This window comes from Ictalurus punctatus, chromosome 14, assembly GCF_001660625.3.
Source record: "Ictalurus punctatus breed USDA103 chromosome 14, Coco_2.0, whole genome shotgun sequence".
Lineage (NCBI taxonomy): Eukaryota > Metazoa > Chordata > Actinopteri > Siluriformes > Ictaluridae > Ictalurus > Ictalurus punctatus.
Genome location: NC_030429.2, coordinates 3,832,693 through 3,852,585, shown reverse-complemented (window position 1 = coordinate 3,852,585; position 19,893 = coordinate 3,832,693). Strand labels below are relative to the sequence as shown.

At 41.8% G+C, this 19,893-nt stretch overlaps 2 protein-coding genes across 4 annotated transcripts in view; both read right to left on the bottom strand.

The window, feature by feature from the left end:
- The window catches only part of ubap1la (ubiquitin associated protein 1-like a), a 17,435-nt gene extending 1,523 nt beyond the window's left edge, over positions 1–15,912 (bottom strand). Inside the window, exons 1-6 of the mRNA XM_017485672.3 lie at positions 10,434–15,912; positions 9,320–9,452; positions 7,364–7,987; positions 6,365–6,544; positions 3,072–3,173; positions 1–570 (exon numbers count right to left, since the gene is read on the bottom strand). The exon at positions 1–570 is cut by the window's left edge and continues 1,523 nt beyond it. Of these exons, the coding sequence (XP_017341161.1) occupies positions 436–570; positions 3,072–3,173; positions 6,365–6,544; positions 7,364–7,987; positions 9,320–9,452; positions 10,434–10,456 (1,197 nt within the window). The 5' untranslated portion in view covers positions 10,457–15,912 and the 3' untranslated portion in view covers positions 1–435. The remainder of the gene's footprint in view (positions 571–3,071; positions 3,174–6,364; positions 6,545–7,363; positions 7,988–9,319; positions 9,453–10,433) is intronic.
- The window catches only part of peak1 (pseudopodium-enriched atypical kinase 1), an 81,609-nt gene continuing 77,624 nt past the window's right edge, over positions 15,909–19,893 (bottom strand). For all 3 annotated transcript variants that reach the window (XM_053686037.1, XM_047160083.2, XM_017485674.3), the window contains 2 exons: positions 18,674–19,383; positions 15,909–18,376 (listed from right to left, as the gene is read on the bottom strand). In XM_053686037.1, coding sequence (XP_053542012.1) covers positions 17,246–18,376; positions 18,674–19,383 — 1,841 coding nt within the window. In that variant the 3' untranslated portion in view covers positions 15,909–17,245. The remainder of the gene's footprint in view (positions 18,377–18,673; positions 19,384–19,893) is intronic.

The window sequence follows — 19,893 nt, the reverse complement described above, 5'->3', positions numbered from 1 at the left end:
ATTTAAACATAGTGCTGCAAAAAGCAAATTACTTCTAACCGTAGGCGTCTCAAAGCAGTAATTACCAACAACAGCTTTGAAACAGCACTAATGTTGTTCATTTATAGTGTCTGAAAGTGGAGTATATTACTTGAAATGTACTACTTGAACGAACATTCACTTCATGAGAAATGTTACTCATCACCGTATCCCTGAAATCTCAAAGCAGTCTACTACTGTGCACCCACAGTATCCGCCCTGTACGAGCAGTCATGTAAGATTGCTTTACTACGTCTGCTTTCTCTGTGTGTCTCTTTCAGGCTACAGCGTTTTTCACGTGACCGTATAATCACAAGGTAAATTAACAGCGCGACGATACAGTGCAATTTCCGTCTAATCAGATTAATGATACGTAAATGTTGTGTGCCGAGAAATCTCTCGACGTCCGTAGAACGTTCAGGTGACGTGCGTCACGAGTTCCTCCAGTGCTCTCTCGCGGTGGTTGTCATGTAAGAGCAGAACCTCTTTAATGGTGCTCTGCTGGAAGCCCATTTCACAGAACTGAGCCAGCAATCGCAGGAACTCTGTAGCCTGAAAGAGACACACAGAGAAGTGCACAATGTAACGGCGCACTAACGAGATAACCCGATTCTGGATTCTCAGTAATACGGGCTTCAGCAGGCAGAGAAAAAACACAATGCTTTAATAAAGCAGTCTTCTTAGAAACGTTTCAATCATTTTCATTAATGTGGTGGTGCAAAACGTGGTGAAGCGTAACATTGTATCATTCGTAATGCTGTTTTAGGGGTCCAAGCTGTGTTAGGGTTCTTATTTTTCATATAATATCATGGCATGCACAACTTGGTACAATTCATTTTAAATTATATATATATATATATATATATATATATATATATATATATATATATATATATATAACAGAAGATTTAAATATTACAAACCTGCTAAGTTGTTGCTGTTCTGAATTTATGTAATAATTAGAATTTTATGGAAATCAGTATTTTCTCTGCTTCTCCTACAAATTAACTTCATCTTAGAGATTTAATGAAAGATGAGATTCAGGCAATGCAAAGTTTCTCAAACATTTTCACCGAACAAAATGTAACAAAGTGGGTAAGAAATATTGGTTAAAAACAAGACAAAAATGACTTGTTTTCACATAATTCCTTTTGCTGATATAGAAGAGTAAAAAAAAAGAATAGGAAATGATGACTCTTCTATACGGCTTATCCTCTTCATGGTCACGGGGAATCCTGGAGACTATCCCAGGGAGCATCGGGCACAAGGCGGGGTACACCCTGGACAGGGTGCCGATCCATCGCAGGGCACAATCACATACACAATCACACACCTATTCATACACTACGGACACTTTAGACACACCTACCGTGCATGTGTTTGGACTGGGGGAGGAAACCGGAGTACCCGGAGAAAACCCCCGCAACACGGGGAGAACATGCAAACTCCACACACACAGGGCCACGGTGGGACTCGAACCCCCGACCCTGGAGGTGTGAGGCGAACGTGCTAACCACTAAGCCAACGTACGCCGCAAATGATGATGATTATTTTACAACAGCAATTTGCCAAGAATTAAATAGTTTTATATATTAAAGAATGACGCATCATATTTTTTAGACATCTGTTTATAGTTACGTTTAGAATTGTGTAAGATCTGTTAAATCGATCACTTACATTGGAGCCGTAGTTCAGTCACTTTCACTTAACATGGATAATACAAACAAATGACAACTTACTGTGGTATAAGTACTATTACATCATGTGTTACTGAAACAATTTAGCAAATTATTATTATTTTCCCTTGAACACGAGTATGCACGTTATCGCTTAGTCAGTGACTACGTTTACATGGACATCAGTGATCTAATTATCGACCTTACTCTGAGTAAGATAATAATGTGATTAAGGTGTTTACATGAGTCACTTTTAGAATATTCCTGCCATGTTCCCGTTTTACATGTTCTAGAACATAATTAGATTAACAGCCCGCGTCATTACGTCACCACGCCACGCCGTCCGACGTCCCTCCAGAATTTCACGTATCAACATACAGTTCGTCTTTGTTATGGTACCGTATACAGTTTTGGGTGTTTTTATCTATTTTTTTTACGAACGCTTTAAGTGCAATTCATTATTTGTCATGCTGTACGTGCTAATAGACAACTGCTTGAAGCTGTGGGCTGCGTCCCAAACCGCGTACTTACTGTCTATATAGTAGACCACATACGTGTATTTTTCCCCACTACAGGCCTATAGTAGGCAAGTAAGCGGGTTGGTACGCAGCCGAACTCTCTTGTTCGCCGTAAAACGTAAAACTGCCGTGTGTGATCGTGTCCTGTCGCAAAATGCGGTGAAAACTCTCACACGACGTTCATAATGTGATTAAGGTGTTTACATGTCTGTAATACACGTCCATAATGCGACTAAAACAGGAGTACTCCACCTGTCTTAATTCGATTATTGCTTTGAGTTTGACCTTAATTAGATTAAGGTAATTAAAAATTGCTGTTTACATGGTAGTTTCTTAATCAAAGTATGGTCTTAATCAGATTAAGAGTGGATTATTGTTGTCCATGTAAACGCAGCTAGTGTCGTCATCTCCCTAAGTGAATTCAGAATTCAGTGTATGTTCAGAATGTAAAAATATAGACACAAATATATTACGCAGGATGAGTTGCAGGTTGATCTGAAAGCAGCAGGATCATCAGTTACACAGAGAACTATAAGCAATGAACTGCACCACAATCATCTCAGTTCCTACACCTCACGCAAAAGTAAAAATGAATAAGTAAAGATTTGAAATGCATCCCCAGCACGTACAGTGGGGGAAATAAGTAATGAATGCGTCTGCATTTTTCTCCACTTTATTACACATAACTTTATTTATGGACTTTAATGTTGTGAATTCGTTATATTTCCAGATTTCTTGAGTTAGTACTGAAGTCTGGTGAAAATCTCATGTGAATGACCTCACTGGAAATATATTTACTGAAAAACATGTTGACACGTCCAATACTTATTTCCCCCACTGTAATTTGTGTGTTTCTCACCTTGCTCTCACAGTTCTGAAACATCTCCAAAGCGTCCTCCACCTGAGTTTTCTCATAACCCAGTGCACAAAGACGATCACGCACCAACAGATAATCCAGAATCTGCGCAAATACAGAATATGAAAGTATTATTGGTGTGCTGGTAATAAATCTGGACCTCTTTTTGGGACCTCTAGTGGTTTGATCCTGTTATTGCAATCTGCTTTGTTGTTGTTGTATTAGCTTTTGCCATTGATTGAGAGTGCTGCTGTTCAATTCATTCTCATTTTCCTGTAGGAATAGTGCTGACCGAGTCATGCATGTGACATTCTTACAGATTCGTGATGGCACTAAATTTGAATTGAATACATTTTTATGAATTCTCAGGAGCAGTGACTGCTCTGATCACACCACAAAGGAAATGAGTAGATTTCCCAAAATGCTAAATACATATAATACAACTATATTTCTTTATTTATTATTTAGTCTGTAATATATCTTATATGCTCAGGTCTGTGAGGGAACAAGGAGCGTTTGTTCTGAGCTCATTAATACGATGTACTTGTGGGGTAATTCATTGGTTTTCAAAGTGGGGGCCGCCGGGGGGCCTCAACAATTTGGTGTGAAAAATAAATTCTCACTCTCAGACAACCACACACACACAATCAATTCCTAATGTAATGTAAAGATGTAATTATTAATAAAAAAAAAAGGGGGATATATTCAGAAGTCTGTATTTTTAATGTGTTTTAAAGACATCTTGCAATAGGGGGGCCTCGGTCACATGTTAATGCCATTTGGGGGGCCTCGCCCTGGAAAAGTTTGGGAACCCCTGGGGTAATTCAATGCCACTATTTGTATATGTATCCAGATTTAAACCCAAAGTGGGCATGGCCTAAACCCTAAATGGTTTCTTTGGACTTGAACAGTTCCTCAACCTCACTTACATTACCTGAGTTCATAACTGGTCTGAACAAATTGCGTGAGATGTTTTAAAAATATTATATATATATATATATATATATATATATATATATATATATATATATATATATATATATATATATATATATATATATTTGTGTGTGTACAGTCCCCTCTGAAAGTATTGGAACCTGTAAGGTCAATTCCATTGTTTTTCGCTGTACATTGAAAACATTTGGGTTTGAGATCAGAAGATGAACTTGAGCTGATAGATCAGGATTTCAGATTTTATTTCCTGATATTTACATCTAAATGTAAATATCATCTAAACAACTTAAAACGTGGCACAACTTTGGTGGCAGACCACCAAAAGGTGACCAAAAGGTTTTTAGGTGACCAAAAGTATAGGAACAGACAGTCTTTAAGTAAATGAAAGTAAATAACACTAAACAGTTGCTTGCACATCCCTTGCTTTCAATAACTCCATCAAGCCTGCGACTCACTGACATCACCAAACTGTTGCATTCTTCTTTTGTGTTGCCTTTTCAGGCTTTTCCCTTCAAGTTTCCTCAACTGCTCGACTGGGTGAAGGTCTGGTGATTGACTTGGCCAGTCTAAAACCTTCCAAAGTCCTTTGTTTTTTGGGTTTTCGTCTTGCTGCATGATGAAGTTCCTCCCGATAAGACTGGATGCTTTTCTCTATAAACTGGAAGACAGATAGTTTCTGTAGAAATCTGAATTCATTCTGCTGCCACCATCATGAGTTACATCATCAATAAAGATCAGTGATCCTGTCCCCGAAGCAGACATAAAAGCCCAAGCCATGACACGACCTCCACCATGCTTGACTCATGAGCTTTTCTGTTTTGGATCATGAGCAGATCCTTTCTTTCTCCATACTTTGTTCTTTTCATCACTTTGGTAGAGGTTACTCTTGGTTCCAGAACTTTTGTGGTTCATCTCTGAATTTCTTTGTGAATTCCAATCTGGCTTTCTGATTCTTACTGCTGATGAGGGGTTTGTGGTATGGCCTCTATATTTATGCAGTTGAAGTCTTCTTTGAATTGTGGATTGTTGTTCGTACAACAGTGGTTTCTTTCTTTCTTTCTCAGGACATTCCAAATTGTTGTATTGGCTATGCCCAATGTATGTGCAGACGATTTTCCGTCTTTTCTCAGTTTCAAAATGGCTCGCTTTTCTCCCATAGACAGCTTTCTGGTCTTCATGTTGGTTTATCCTTTTTAATGACAAATGCAGCTTTCACAGGTGAATTCCAGGGCTCAAAACAAGAAAAGACATTCAGAGCTATTCATTGTAAAAACAAGTAATTTAACAGGGCACACCTACGTAAAAAGAAACACCGGTTCCAATATTTTTGATGACTTGAAAAAAACTGGTGGGTTTAAACAAAAGGTGCCATGTTCCGAGCTGTTTAACACATCGAGAAATAAATATGAGGAAATGAAGGCTGAAATTCTGAGATATATATATATATATATATATATATATATATATATATAAACCATATTCATCTTTAGAGCTTAAACCCAAACATCTCGGGTCAATAATGTATATTGACAAAAACGGAATTGGTCTTACTGTTCCAATACTTTTGGAGGGGACTGTACCTACCTATGATATTTTCTAATGAATACAGTGGATTAAATAATATCGGACACGTCGACATTTTCTTTCAGTAAATATATTTCCAGTGAGTCTATTCACATGAAATTTTCACCAGACTTCACGAAAAAAAGCCTTAATATAGACCATCAATTCACTGACCCAGCTGATATTCATCTGCACAGACAGGGGGTATAATTACTTACGGATTTCAGCTGGTTCCGTGCCTTACCTTGCCTTGGAGAACTGCTTTTCCTTAGCGTGTTCAGTACTTTTTTCCCGTGTCATTCCACTTTATTACACATAACTTTATTTATAGACTTTAATGCTGTGAATTCTTTATATTTTAGGATTTCTTGAGTTAATCCTGACTTCTGGTGAAAATTTCATGTGAATAACCTCACTGGAAATACATTTACTGAAAAAAATGCTGATGCGTTCAATACTTATTTCCCCCACTGTAATTTCGTATTATTTCCCTAAATATAAACCATCAATCAGTAGCCTGATTCAAATCACAGTGACTCTGACCTGACAGTTCCTAAGGAGTAATGAATGAATATGGGAAATGCATTGCACAAAGTGCTCTTTCTTTGTCCCATGAGCTTCAGATGCCCTATGAACCTTCCTGACAATCTTACCTTTAAACACCTCCCCAAAAAAAAACAGGAATATTGAAACGCATTCTCTGTTCATTCCCAATAATGCATTCATGTTTGGTTCCATCCCTGTAATGCACCGTGTGTGTGTTTGTGTGCACACATTACCTGCTCTGCACTGCGTGTGCCAGTGCGCTGCAGAGCCAGGATGGCAGAACGGAGTGTGTATCCCTGAGCAGTGATGCTCTCCACCAGTTCTCTCTCTTCCTGGCTCAGAGCATACAGCAGCTCCACTGGTGAGTCTGAGACCAGGTGGTGATCTCCATGAGAAGTGCGTGGACGAGCAGCCTGACACACACACACACACACACACACACACACACACACACACTTAAATTAGAAAAGAATGCAACAGAGAAGAATTTTTACTCACTCAGACACATTTTCGGTCAGACTTTTGGACCCCACTGTATATAGCAGTGAGTATCCCATTAAGCCAGAACATTACATCTGACTGTACAGTAATGATTATTTTTAATACTTAAATACCTCTTCTTGTTCTTGGGCCAAAAAGACCTGAACATAATCCCTGTAATATAAAGATTATTTTAACATACTTCTATCATTACTTCCTATTACCAGGTGAAAATATCTCACCCAGTCAAACTGATCGAGTGTTTCATATTAGAAGATCACGATAAGATTATTAAACCTATTTCTAGACATTTCTACTAATTTCAAGCTTTAAATTTCTACTGGGAGATATTTTCGATTCTTTCTAAAAAAAATAATAAATGCTTAAAATGAGCAAAACTATCTGCCAGATAATCTATTTCAAGCTTGAAATGAGTCCAAATGTATAGAAAGAGCGTTAGTAATCTTTGCCCGGATATTTTATTTGGTAAGATGTCATTATTGCAGTGACGTTAATTAGGCGAAAATATTCTAATGTTGGAAATATTATTAGAATTAGTACTACATTTTAGTCAAAATAAAAAATTTAAAAATCCACTTAACCCTTATGCTCTGTTCGACCAATTGAAATAACTAAAGCCTCTATTTTTACGTGTTCGTGATCGATTTTTTGATATCACTGCATATCGTTTCCATATTACTGAAGGCATTTTTGGAGTATGTGGTGATCAGCTGTTTGTGACATTTGCGTACCTGCAGAGAAGACCTGCGTTGGTGAGCGGAGGGCTGCGGGTCGGCTGAGGAGGGTCTGGGCTGGAGCCTGGAGTGTGTGACATGTGGTTTGTGGGGGGTGATGTTTCGTTTTCCACAGGAGCACCCAGAGATGTGTTTTTTGTGAGGTCGTGGAGACCTCAGGCTCGGTGGGTTGCTCATCTCCTTCAGAGTGCTGGTGGAGTTCCTGTGGGTGTGGATCGGGGCTCGGGGTGACCCGGGCCTCTGAGTCTCGTGAAGCAGTGAAAATCTGGCTCTTTCTCTGCTCCGAGAGCGAAAACCTCGATCTTCCTCAGTGGAGGAGCACTCGTCATCCTCGCTGTACCCTGCAGCGTCGTGCGCCGAGTCGTCAATGAGGAAGTGCGTACGGGGAAGGTGGGATCTCGGCAGGTCCGCCGAACTCATGCTCAGGCTGCGCTGTCGCTGTCCTTTGTCAGATAATCCCTTTCTGCAGAGGTGTAGAGAGCGCCTCTCCTGAGGGCTGCTAAACAGAAGCCAGTATGGAGGGCAGGACGGAAGCGCACAACCATGCTCAGGAATGAAAACATGCATATTAGAGGGAGCAGGGAACCCATTCAGAACCCAGTTCTCCAGACAGAAATCATACTGGAGAATGAAAGACAGAAATGACTTTTAGTACAGAATGAAATATATATTACGCCGACATTAAACATACAGTGCTGTGAAAAAAGCTTTGCTTTGGTTTTCTGCTGTCATACTAAATACAACATAAAACAAAGGCAACCTGAATAAACACACAATTCGCATTTCCAACACCTATCACCAATGTGAAAAACTAATTGCCCCCTTAAACTTAAAATCTGACCGTGCCACCTTTAGCAGCAATAACTGCAACCGAACGTTTCTGATAACTGGAGATCAGACTTTCATTCACTTCTAGGACTAGGATTTACTCCTGCGCTTTGGATCGTTGTCTTGCTGCATAATCCACTTGCACTTGAGTTTCAATTTACAGACCGAAGACCAGACAGATATTCTCTCTTAGGATTTTCTACTAGAGAGCAGAATTCATATTTCCCTCAATTATTGCAAGTTGCCCAGACCCTGAAGCAGCAAAGCATCCCCACACCATCACACTACCTCCACCATGCTTGACCGTAGCTATGATGTTCTTTTAGTGGAATTCTGTGTTTGGTTTACGGCAGATGTAACGGGACGCAAACATTTTTTTAAAGGGTAAAGGTTCACTACGGTGCCTAGTTTTTCCATTTGGAGATAACGGCTCTCACTGTGGTCCTTTGGAGTCCCAGATCTTTGAAATAGCTTTGTAACCCTTCCGAGACTGATGTATTTCAATCACCTTCTTCCTCGCCATTTCTGGAATTTTAGCACAGTGCGTTACTGGGTAAGATCTTTTAAGCAACTTCATTCTGTTGAAAAAGTTCTATTTAAGTGTTGATGTGATTGAGCAGGGTTTGCAGGAATCAGGCCTGGTTGTGCGAGTCCAGCTGAACCTCATTATCAATGCAGTTTCATAGATTTGGGGATTAGTAACTATGGCGGAAAATACATTTTCACACAGGCCCGGTTGGTATTGGAGAACTTTTTTTTGCTTCAATAATTAACATTATCGTTTAAAAACTGAATTTTGTGTTTACTCAGGTTGCCTTTGTTTTCATTTCTGAAACAATTTAGTACAGAATCAAAATACTTTTTCACAGCACTGTATATAATTTAAATAAAAGTAACGCAGGTTGTTCATATGACTAGATAAAAGAAAAATATTTAACCCCATCCGGAATTTATTCAGTGCTCCAATAACCTTCATGCTAGAAATGTACATGTCACAATATTGGTTTATCTATAAAATGAAAATGCTGAAATGTGTGTGAGAGTGAGTGAGTGAGTGAGTGAGTGAGTGAGTGAGTGAGAGAGAGAGAGAGAGAGAGAGAGAGAGAGAGAGAGAGAGAGAGAGACCTGCAGGTCATGCAGTGTTTGGTGGAAGTCTGGGATGATGATTTCTTGGCCAGTGAATGGCTCCATCATGCCCAGAGGCTCATCCAGAGGACCCAGTGGAACCTTAAAGGGAACGTCGTCCAGACTGCCCATTCTTTTGCCGACAGATAAAACACACACACTTAGTACGTACGAAAAAGTAAATGATTGTCTTTAGATGCAATTTTTTTTATTTTGGTTCTTTTAAGCTTAAAGCAAAGATTGACAATTTCAGGATTTTTACATGTATGTGGCATCAATCAAACGCGCATCACACTTACAGTATAATCCCTATATTTTCACATTGAATTGCAGAATTGTTGTTAATATATTTTAAAAAGATGCCAACTGAATGTCATTCATGAACAATGTATTTTTTACGTGCTCTCAGTCCCCTGAAACTGATTTTCCTTTAACCACATCCTGCTTCCCTGGGGTATAATGCACGTTAATGCATGCGTATTATCTGGATTTGAACCTGTAGACTGAACAGTCCTAAGAATATAAAGGAGATTAAAATGTTCATGGATGAGTGTGTCTAGATCCCTCTACCACAAACCTTATTAGACGTTAGACGAAGAGACTTTTAACGCTACAGGAAGAGGTTTAATTAGTTCCATGGTAAGTTACACATCATTTTTGGACTCTGTGGTTTATGGTTCAAAACATTGTTTAAAATGCTTGTTGAAGATATGACATCGTGAAATGTTGTGCATGTTGTTTGTTACGGAAGATGTTTTAGAACGTGTATTATTATGGCTTAGGAGCTGTTATACTACGGTTGTTTCCAGGCCACTAATTTAATTGGATAAACGGCTTTCCGGGTGTGCTGATATTTAGTATAATATTAATGTAGTAGAACACAGTTTCTTGTTTATGGAACCGCTGTATAGAAACAATATCGCAATCATGCAAAACCCTCGCAAACATCCTGTTGTACTGGATATCACCTGTGACATGGCGTCTACTGCTGAATCACGGCCATGCCGACATGCTTAATCGTAATTATGCAATACTATCCAATCCAATACAATGCATAAACAATGATGCTCAGTCACACACACACCTGAAATGATCATATAGTGAACACACTGACCTGCAGTATTCTTTTGTAGTCATCGGTCATATGCGTCTTTGCTGCTCTGTAGTGTGCAGGCTGTTGTGGAGAGCCACAAAGCTTACACTCACTGAGTCACACACTAAGCCTTTCATCGCCTGGTTTCCAAAACACACAACACGCACACACACACAAAGAGAGATAAACCCCCAGAGCAGCCCAGGATGTTTCAGATAAAAGTACTTCAACAGCTATGCAAGCCAAGTGCTTCTGTATATACACCAATGAGCCACTGACAGGTGAAGTAAGTAACATTGATTATCTTGTTACACCTGTCAAGGGGTGGGATATATTAGGCAGTACGTGAACAGACAGTTCTCGAAGGTTGAAAAGGTTTATCGGAAGCAGGAAAAATGGGGAAGATTAAGAACCTGAGCGACTCCGATAAGGGCCACATTTGTGATGGCTAGACGAGTGGTTCGGAGCATCTCCAAAATGGCAGGTCTTGTGGGGGTGTTCCCAGTATGCAGTGGTTAGTACTCACTAAATGTGGGACAACAAGGGAGGTTTGTTTTAAATCATGTGATGGTAAATAGTAAATGATCTGCACTTATATAGCACACACACACCAATGATAGCAGAGCTACCATGCAAGGTTGCCATCGGGAGCAACTTGAGGTTCGGCGTCTTGCCCAAGGACACTTCGGCATGTGGGTCAGGAATCGAACCGCCAACCCTACGATTAGTGGACAACCTGCTGTATCACCTGAGCCACAACTACATGAGTCACGTGGACAGCCGGGTGTGTGTGCGCCGCTTACTTGGGGAAGAGATGGCACCAGGAAGCACTATTCACATAGAAGGCAAGCCAGCATAGACAGTGTGATGCTCTGGGCAATGTTCTGCTGGGAAACCCTGGGTCCTGGCATCCATGTGGATGTTACTCTGACACGTCCCACTTACCTAAACATTGTATTCCCTAATGGCAGGGGCCTCTTTCAGCAGGATAATGCACCCTGCCAAACTGCAAGAATTGTTCAGGAACGGTTTGAGGAACATGACAAAAAGGTCAAGGTGTTGTGATTGGTGTGTATATTTATATAATCTCAATTTGGTTTTCCACGCTAATAATAGTTTTCCCTAAATGTTAAAGTATTAACAGAGTTATTTATATTAGCAGTTATTATTATTATTCAATGATTTATTGTTTAAAATTCAATTGCTATATTAAAGACTTGTTATACGTAAATTGTTGACGAGGCCAAACCTTTACCTACACATTTCTTTTGGCAAGTCGATTAGGGGATCTACTGCACTCCTATCGGCAGTCGTTTCAATTAAATACTTATTTATTTCAGCTTTAAATCACTAGATCAGAATTGCATTGGATCGAAAGTTTACACACACCAAGTTGACGGTCTCTAAACAATCTGGAAGGTTTCAGAAACTGACGTAAAGACTTCTAGACGTTTGATTCTCCAAGTGTTTATAATTACGAGTTAATTAGGACCGAACCCAGGCTTTAATTTAGAGCCAGTGCCTTGTTGCCCTCGACACCATGGGAAAACCCAAGCTACTCAGCCACGACTTCCTTAGGAGCGTTTTCCAAATGACTGAAGGTACAACGAGCTTCTGTACAAACAACTGCATGGAAATATTTAACATCTTGGGACCATACAGACTGTTAATTAAAGAAGTACAAATTAACAAAAGTACCAAACTATGTATATACAGCATTAAGAGAGTGGTACATTGACGAGTCCTGACAGGCTGTTGCACAAGGAAAAAGGGCTTCTAAATACCAGGCCAGCATAAAAAAAAATGCCAGACTGACGTTTGCAAGTGATCACCAGGGTGACAAAAAAAAATGAACTGTCTTGCCATAATAATCAATGCTATATATGGAAATAACAGTGAGGTTTTTAATCCTAAGACCACCATCCCAACTGTGAAGCACGGGGTGGTAGCATCGTGTTGTGAGGCTGTTAAAGGACTGGGCACTTCAGAAAATAGCTGGAATTATGAAGGAGGAGGATTATCTACAAATTCTGAAGCAACACCTCAAGACACAAGCCAGAAAGTTAAACCTTGGTCGCGACAGCATCTTCCAGCAGGACGATGATCCTAAGCACACCTGAAGTATTGTGAGAAGCTTGTGGAAGGATACAAAACGAGTTTTATTCAAATTCGAGCAATGAAAAGGCAACACCACCAAATACTAACAAAGTGAACGTAAACTTTTGACCGAATGAAAATCTGATATAGTAAATAAAAGCTGGAATAAATCGCTCTCTTACAGTAGCTATTATTTTGACATGAGCTCCTGTAGAAATAAAGTACATAGACTACCTGACAACACAGGAACTCTGTTATAACGTTATAAAGAAAAAAAAATAAAAATAAAAAGGTGTACGTAAACTTTTGTCCTTAACTGTACCTCTCCTCATCACTGGGGTGGTAACCTGAAGGGTGAACATTTTATGCCTTTTACTTAGAAATAAAATGCATGTAGTATACCTTTAAAGCTTTACTCTGAAGGGTAATTATGGTATAATTATTCACCTTATATCATTTTTAAAGTACACTACATATCCACATTTCCAGGTAAAAGATACATAAGGTATAAAAGATGAAGGATACAACCCCGGCGACAAGGAAACGTACAGTTTATTACTCTCTTTTCTGAGAGTGTACACAAAGGCGTACAGGGTATTTGTGGAACCAATAACAGAAGAGTCCTGGTGTCTGGAGGGCTCTGTGCATGCTTAAACCCGGACTGCAAATGCATGTATGACCTTCATGCCATTAGAAGAGGATCAGAAAAATGCTGAGATAACCGATTCATCAACCTGGGGAAGTGTGTCAGAGATTACACACTCCCATTGCAGAGGTATGAGAAAACAACACACGCACGCACGCACACAAGCACATGCACGCTCACATTCAATTAAAGTAAACCTTGATGTAAAATTGTATTGAGTCACTAGATTTGAGCAATGCCAGATGAGATGGTTATACACAACAAACCTACATCCATTTTATACAAACACTCATACAGAATATAAAAACATATATTCATCATTTTATTACTACTGGTAATATTAACTCAAGACAACAATGGCTGTATGCCAACAAATGCCATGAGATACACATACATACATACATAGAAAGCCAGTAGAGCTCTTTTATATATTCATTGGCCATTAAAGTACATTGGTAAGCAACCATAAAATACACTGCTGGAAGTACAACTGAAAAGAAAGCATACAGAACATTGTGCAGCATGGCTGTGCATGAAGTGGTGATGGCTCCACGGACAAACGATAGAGCCGAGACGAAATAGTGAGCCTGGAACACAGAGTGTTGTGGTGTGTGTACCATTCTGATCCTATTATAGAAAACGATCATATCAAAACAGAAAACATGATGGAAGGACAGCCACCAGTGCAGTCCACCAAGATTCTCCAGCAAGTCAAACAACCAGCTCAGCAGCACACTGGAGTCTCATAAGAAACACACACACACACACACACACACACACGCTCGCTGAACGAATACGCCTCCTCATTAGAGCTATTCCTATCACAGCGGCATCAGGATGCTTGCTAGTGGAAAGGCACAAAATGACCAAACCGTCTCAATCTTTTCTGACAGACAGCAGCTGACAGCAACACGTCTGAATTACAGCTCAGTCAGACACTCAGCGTTTTCTTCGCCAATCAGATTCGAGCAGATCAGCAACTTGTTTTAATCTGTTTTTATTTATTTTTGTTTTACAATGCATTAATCACAAATTAATCAGGACTAATGCATCACTGCTATTCTCGATGGCTGCCCAGGTCTCTGTATTACACCCGACGCTCTAGTGCAGTGGTTCTCAACCTTTTACAGCCGTGTACCCCTGGCATATTCTGACCGATCCTCGCAGACCCCCCACCATGTATTATGCATATATTAATATATAATGTGATGTAATAAATATAATAGTCTACACTACACCTTTTCCTAAACCAACAAGTGTTAAACGGAATACATTTTCAGGTCGGTATGAGATTTGATATCCTGTCTGCTATTCGCACGACTTTAACATAAACGGTGACGTTTTTATACACGTTCATGTGCATTTCACATTACGCACTGATGTACACGTGTCGTTTTACTCGTCAATGTTAAAACTCGAAACGGAAGTTTTCGTAGTCGTAGTCTTGGGTGGAGAGTAAAATGTTCACACATTTTATTACTAAAATTACACTCGGCTTGATTGATCTCTGGGTATCATCATGTGTTTGTTTAACCCAGCAGTGTTGGGCACAATACAAACTTTTGCAAACCCTCCTGAATGAACAAAGCTAAGCTCGGTCAGTGAGCGAGCTGAGAATGCGCATTTAATGGCCTGAAAAAATGCATTTGAAGTATTAAATACGTACGTACGTACATTCATTGCATTCGGCAGACGTCCTTATCCAGAGCAACGTACATTTATCTCATACAACTGAGCAGTTGAGGGTTAAGGGCCTTGCTCAGGGGTCCAGCAGGGACAGCTTGGCAGTGCTGGGGTTTGAACTCATGACTTTGGGAGCAATAGTTTATTTATAAACATCTTAACCACTGAGCTCCCGCTGCCTTAGCTCACTGGGAACAATCCCACAGACCTCCTGAAATTATGCCACGGATCACAAGGGGTCTGAGGACGCCTGGTTGAGAAGCACTGCTCTAGGGCGGATTACCTCATGTCGCTGCTCTTATCCTGGTTGCAGAAGAAAAAAAAAAAAAAAAAGATCACGGTTCCCAGCAATTCACAATTTGCAAGATGGCTCTTCGCTTTTCTCTACTGAGCTGAGTGAGCTGGATAGCTGACTGGCCCCTGTATAGAGAGCACTGGGACTTGCTGCTGATTTCAGAGCTTCACATTCTCACTTCCTTCGCCCCTTTCCATGTAAAATTAAATGCATACACACACACACACACACACACACACACACACACACACACAGTAATACAACAAAAATGTAATAAAAGGTATGTGCACTACCTGACAAATCATTTGCTAAATTTTCACACACACACACACACACACACACACACACACACACACACACACACACACACACAGAGTGCTTCTCATCCAAGCTTGTGAATATTGTGGAAATTATGTTTCAAAGAAAAAATAAGCTGTGCCTTGAAGCAGGCATTGTCAATAATTATGTGCCAAAAGGAAGTAACTGTATAACTGAATGCTGCATAATATCAAGCACATACTTAACTATATTTAAATACTACTTCCATGCTTCCATACGTAACAGATATCATTTACAATGATTGCACATAAATCCATAAAGGTACAAAAATGATCTACCTTAGAAAAAGGTATGCCATCCCAGCCCATTATTCTCTGGGGCTGATCTACCCCCTTTTCACTGTCTGGGTTATGAGAAATTGAACTTTGATCCGAGTGCTGCAGACTCTCCTATAACCACAGTGCACATCCACCAAACCCCCCCCCCCCAACCCCCAACCCCCACCCCGGCTGCATCTTTCAGTTCCGGACCCAAGGACCCGGCTGCTTCACTCCATACGTGTTTGCATAAGGACACTTTTAGTAACGTAGAACTTTACTGATTTCTTCAGATGAGACTATGCATTAAAACCTTTAAAAATACATTTTGTTTCAAAAGATTTAATTAGTTCAATGTCAAAATAGACAGCGACTGTCTCTTAAGCTTTGGTAAATTCTGGTGTTACAAAAATATCTCACGCCATCTGCTTTGGAATCATTTGCATCGACTCTCTCACACTCAAGATTGTATTAGGGAACTCGGATTAGTCTTAATTTTAAGTAGCTTCGTTCAGTAATACTTGAACTTTCGACCTCATCTAGACGTCTCATAGAGGGGACCATGACTAAAGAGCTGATGGAGAAAGAGAGAGATTGAGAGCGACTGGAAGAAACACTGTGGCCCTCAGTGTTATCCCCCATCTTAGCTGTGGTTTAATGAACTCCTCATGCTTTACACCAGGGGTGTCCAATCTTATCCACAAAGGGCCGGTGTGGGTGAAGGGTTTCATTCCGATCAAGCAGGAGCCACACCCGATTCCACCTGTTTAATCAGTTGATCCTGGCTTTCAGTAGACTCAGGCGTGGCTTCTGATTGGTTGGAATGAACACCTGCACCCACACCGGTCCTTTCCGGATAAGATCGGACACCCCTGCTTTACACACAGCTTTAAAACCTAGAAATGTAGACCACTACATCCAACACTAACCTACTGCTATAACATAATAAACGTATGAAAGCTCTCAGACCCTTGGTGAAATCCTGAAATCTCTAAAGCTAAAGTGTTGTTCCATGTCAAAGCGCAGGAGACCAGCTGCTGATGCCAGATCAGTGCTCTCTCAAACAGCTAGAGTAAACAAAGGAAGCATTTTATCATGAAGGCCAAACTGTGAGTCATTCTGCAAACCATGTCACATTGATAAAAAATATATATATATGTATATATATATTTAAAAAAAAAACAATCAGGGGGAAAAACACTGACTGCTTTTCTAATAACACAATTTCTAATAATGTAATCCAACTGCATGGCTGGTTAAAAAAAAAGAGAAGCTTTTTCAAAAGCAAAAGGATCGATCTAAAATTCTTCACCACTCAATACTTAAGTAACACAGACACAAACTAGTAAAGCACAAACATGTCTTGCACGTTCCTCAAATGAAAAAGAATAAAATGAACAAAAACAAAATGCATACAGCGCAAATGGGCACGTGCCAGCAGACTCCACAAGGCAGGTGGCCTGTGATATGAAAGCTGACTGGCAGTCCACACAAATCTGGGGCCAAGCATCCAGACTCAGAGCTGCTGCAAAACACGTACAACCCTGTCAATGGAGTCTGTGGTGGCAAAGGCCAGGTACTTGCAGCAGAGCCAGTCCTCCAGGCTGACGCCGCCGCCGCCGTGGCCGACATCCAGCGAGCGCTCTGCAAACTTGATCATCATGAGTGTACGCTTCAAGTCCAGCCAGTTCTGCAGCGCTACGTGGCGCTGAGTGGGAAGAGGTGCAGTACGCAAGAGGTCATCACGTGGCCCCCACAGCAGACACTGCAGGCAAGCACGAGCCTCGGAAACGCCAATGCGCTCAGACTCGTCAGTGTGGAGCAGGAGACTCGCCAGCCGCTGCAGGCCCTGCGAGTACAGGGAACGTGTAGGGAGAGGTGGCAGTTGCTCCATCTCCTTCAGGCCAGCTGCCTCCACCAAAGGATTCGGTCGGTGAAGCATCTCATAGATTAGAAGGCCAAGCTGAAACTCATCACACTCAGTGTACCGCACGGCGCTCCGATGCTTGGCGTGAGAGAAGTTGCTGATGATGAGGCGAGCCGGGCAGGCAGACGAAGCAGACGTCGTGTTGTTGTTGGGCTCTGGAAGCTCCAGGTTCCAGGGATCGCCCGGCTGGCAGTGCACGAGCAGCAGGTTCTCCAGGTGCAGGTCGCAGTGTGACACGTGGCAGGGCTTCATGTGTTCTAGGCCAGTACACAGCTGAAGCAGCAGCAGGCACACCTGCCGCTCATACAGCTCTGGGTTACGTGAATGCCTTGCTGCACCCTCCTGCACAAAATCGGCCACTGTCTGGAATGGGACCTCACGTGTGATCACCACCACTCGGCTGCGCAACTTCCCGCCTTGGCATGCCATGTCCACCGGCACTGCTATGTTCCCATGCCCTCTCTCGGCCTGCCTCTTCCCTTCAGACAACAACTCTTTGCTCCCTCCACCTTTCTGCTCCAGATTTCGCTCCTCATCTCTCTTTTCATCCCTCTCATCATCGCTCTCCTCCTCATCCTCCCAGGGCAGAAGCCGGGCAGGCACATCTGCCAGGAAGTGGCCACAGTCCTGCTGGATGTTGAAGTGCACAGGAAGGCTTTGTCGGATAGCCAGGCTGTGGAAGAACTGCTGCTGTGTCTCCTTCACCTTGTACCTGCAGATCTGGGAAGCAGAGAGATGGAGAGATGCCCTTTATCACGTGTAGTATTAGTTACTGTCATGCACTAAGGGTGAGCAGTATAGATGAAACATTGCTTAATTCTAATTTTATAAATGCCCCCCCCCGACTATGTAAACACATCTTTAACTGTAGATAAACATATTATAGATATTCTACAAAACTGCAAATCATAAACAGTCTTTGATGCCTTTCAACACTGAAGGCTGTGTCACGCAAATAATACAGCTCTTAATATTAAAAATACTTTCAGCTGGATCAACTGAAGCACTTCTAACTACCTTAACAGCATAGTTGATGAGCGGGTCCTTAGCGTAAGCGGCTGTGTAGTAAACAGCGTCTTCTGCCTCGCAGCATGGCTTGCCCGTGGTCAGTCTGAAGTGGGACCAGCTGTCTGTGCCAAAGCGCAAATGGTCTTTCTGACCAGCCATGAAGCGGTCCTCACAGCGCCCAGCCAGTTTGCGCAACGTGTCGGCGTGTAGACCGCGGATGCGTCCTGCCACCTCCTCCCAGCTCTCCAGACCTCTGTAAAGAGCAAGTCTGTGGGTCTTATTGGCTGCAAGGCTCTCTGTGCTGCGGCAGCCCTGCCTCTCCTGATCTGGGGCTGTGCTGCTGTTGGCTGAGCGGGACAGGCTCCGTCCTCCTGCCGCTGACCTCTCCAGAGAGTCCCCTGACTCGTCTAGCTGGCGGGCATCAAAGCTGAGCGAGGAGCTCTGACTAGCAGTCTCCCAGGTGGAGTCCAGGTCATAAAGTGGATTTGCCACGCTCAGGCTGGCGCCGCTTGGCTTGACTTCGCCCCGGGGCCGGCGGGTCATCGGTTCTCTGGTCAGTGATTGCTCTGTGTTGGCTCGTGGCACCGATTTCTTTGGCAAAGGAGGGGGAGTGGCTTTGGCACCTGGATTGAACCCTTCAGTTTCAGAATTAAGCGTGTCATCAGAGGTCTTGGGGTGTCTGGGGTGCTTTGCGGGGATCAAACTGGCCCTGGACTGACCTGGGGAGAGGAAATGGGCCAGAGAGAGACCGTCACAATTATTAAATAGCCAAAAAAAAAAACAAGTACCAGCAATTATGTAATTTTGGAAACTGCAATGCTGCCACAGGCCCTCCACAAAATCTATAAATCACGCCTGTAGCGCAAAACAACAACAAAAAAAGTACCTCGGAACATAATGTAGCAGTGGGTGTTATGGCCAAACACTTATGACAGTACAGTGTATACACCATAGTATAATGTGATGACCCTTCAAATTTAAGGACCGTATTTGCTGACCAGTATTTACGTATTTTTTTTTACACCCTTTAACGTCCTTTTTCTGCCTGTAACCACGTCAACACCCAGCCCCCAGCTACTTGATTTTGTAAAACTCCGCTCCACTTGACAAGTGAACTCCACCAAATGTCGTTACAATCGTATGTTGTGGTTAGAGACACAAATCTATATTTTCGGCAGGCTTGTCTCCAAAACCGAACCGTATACAAGGAGAAGCACCCGAGACACCAC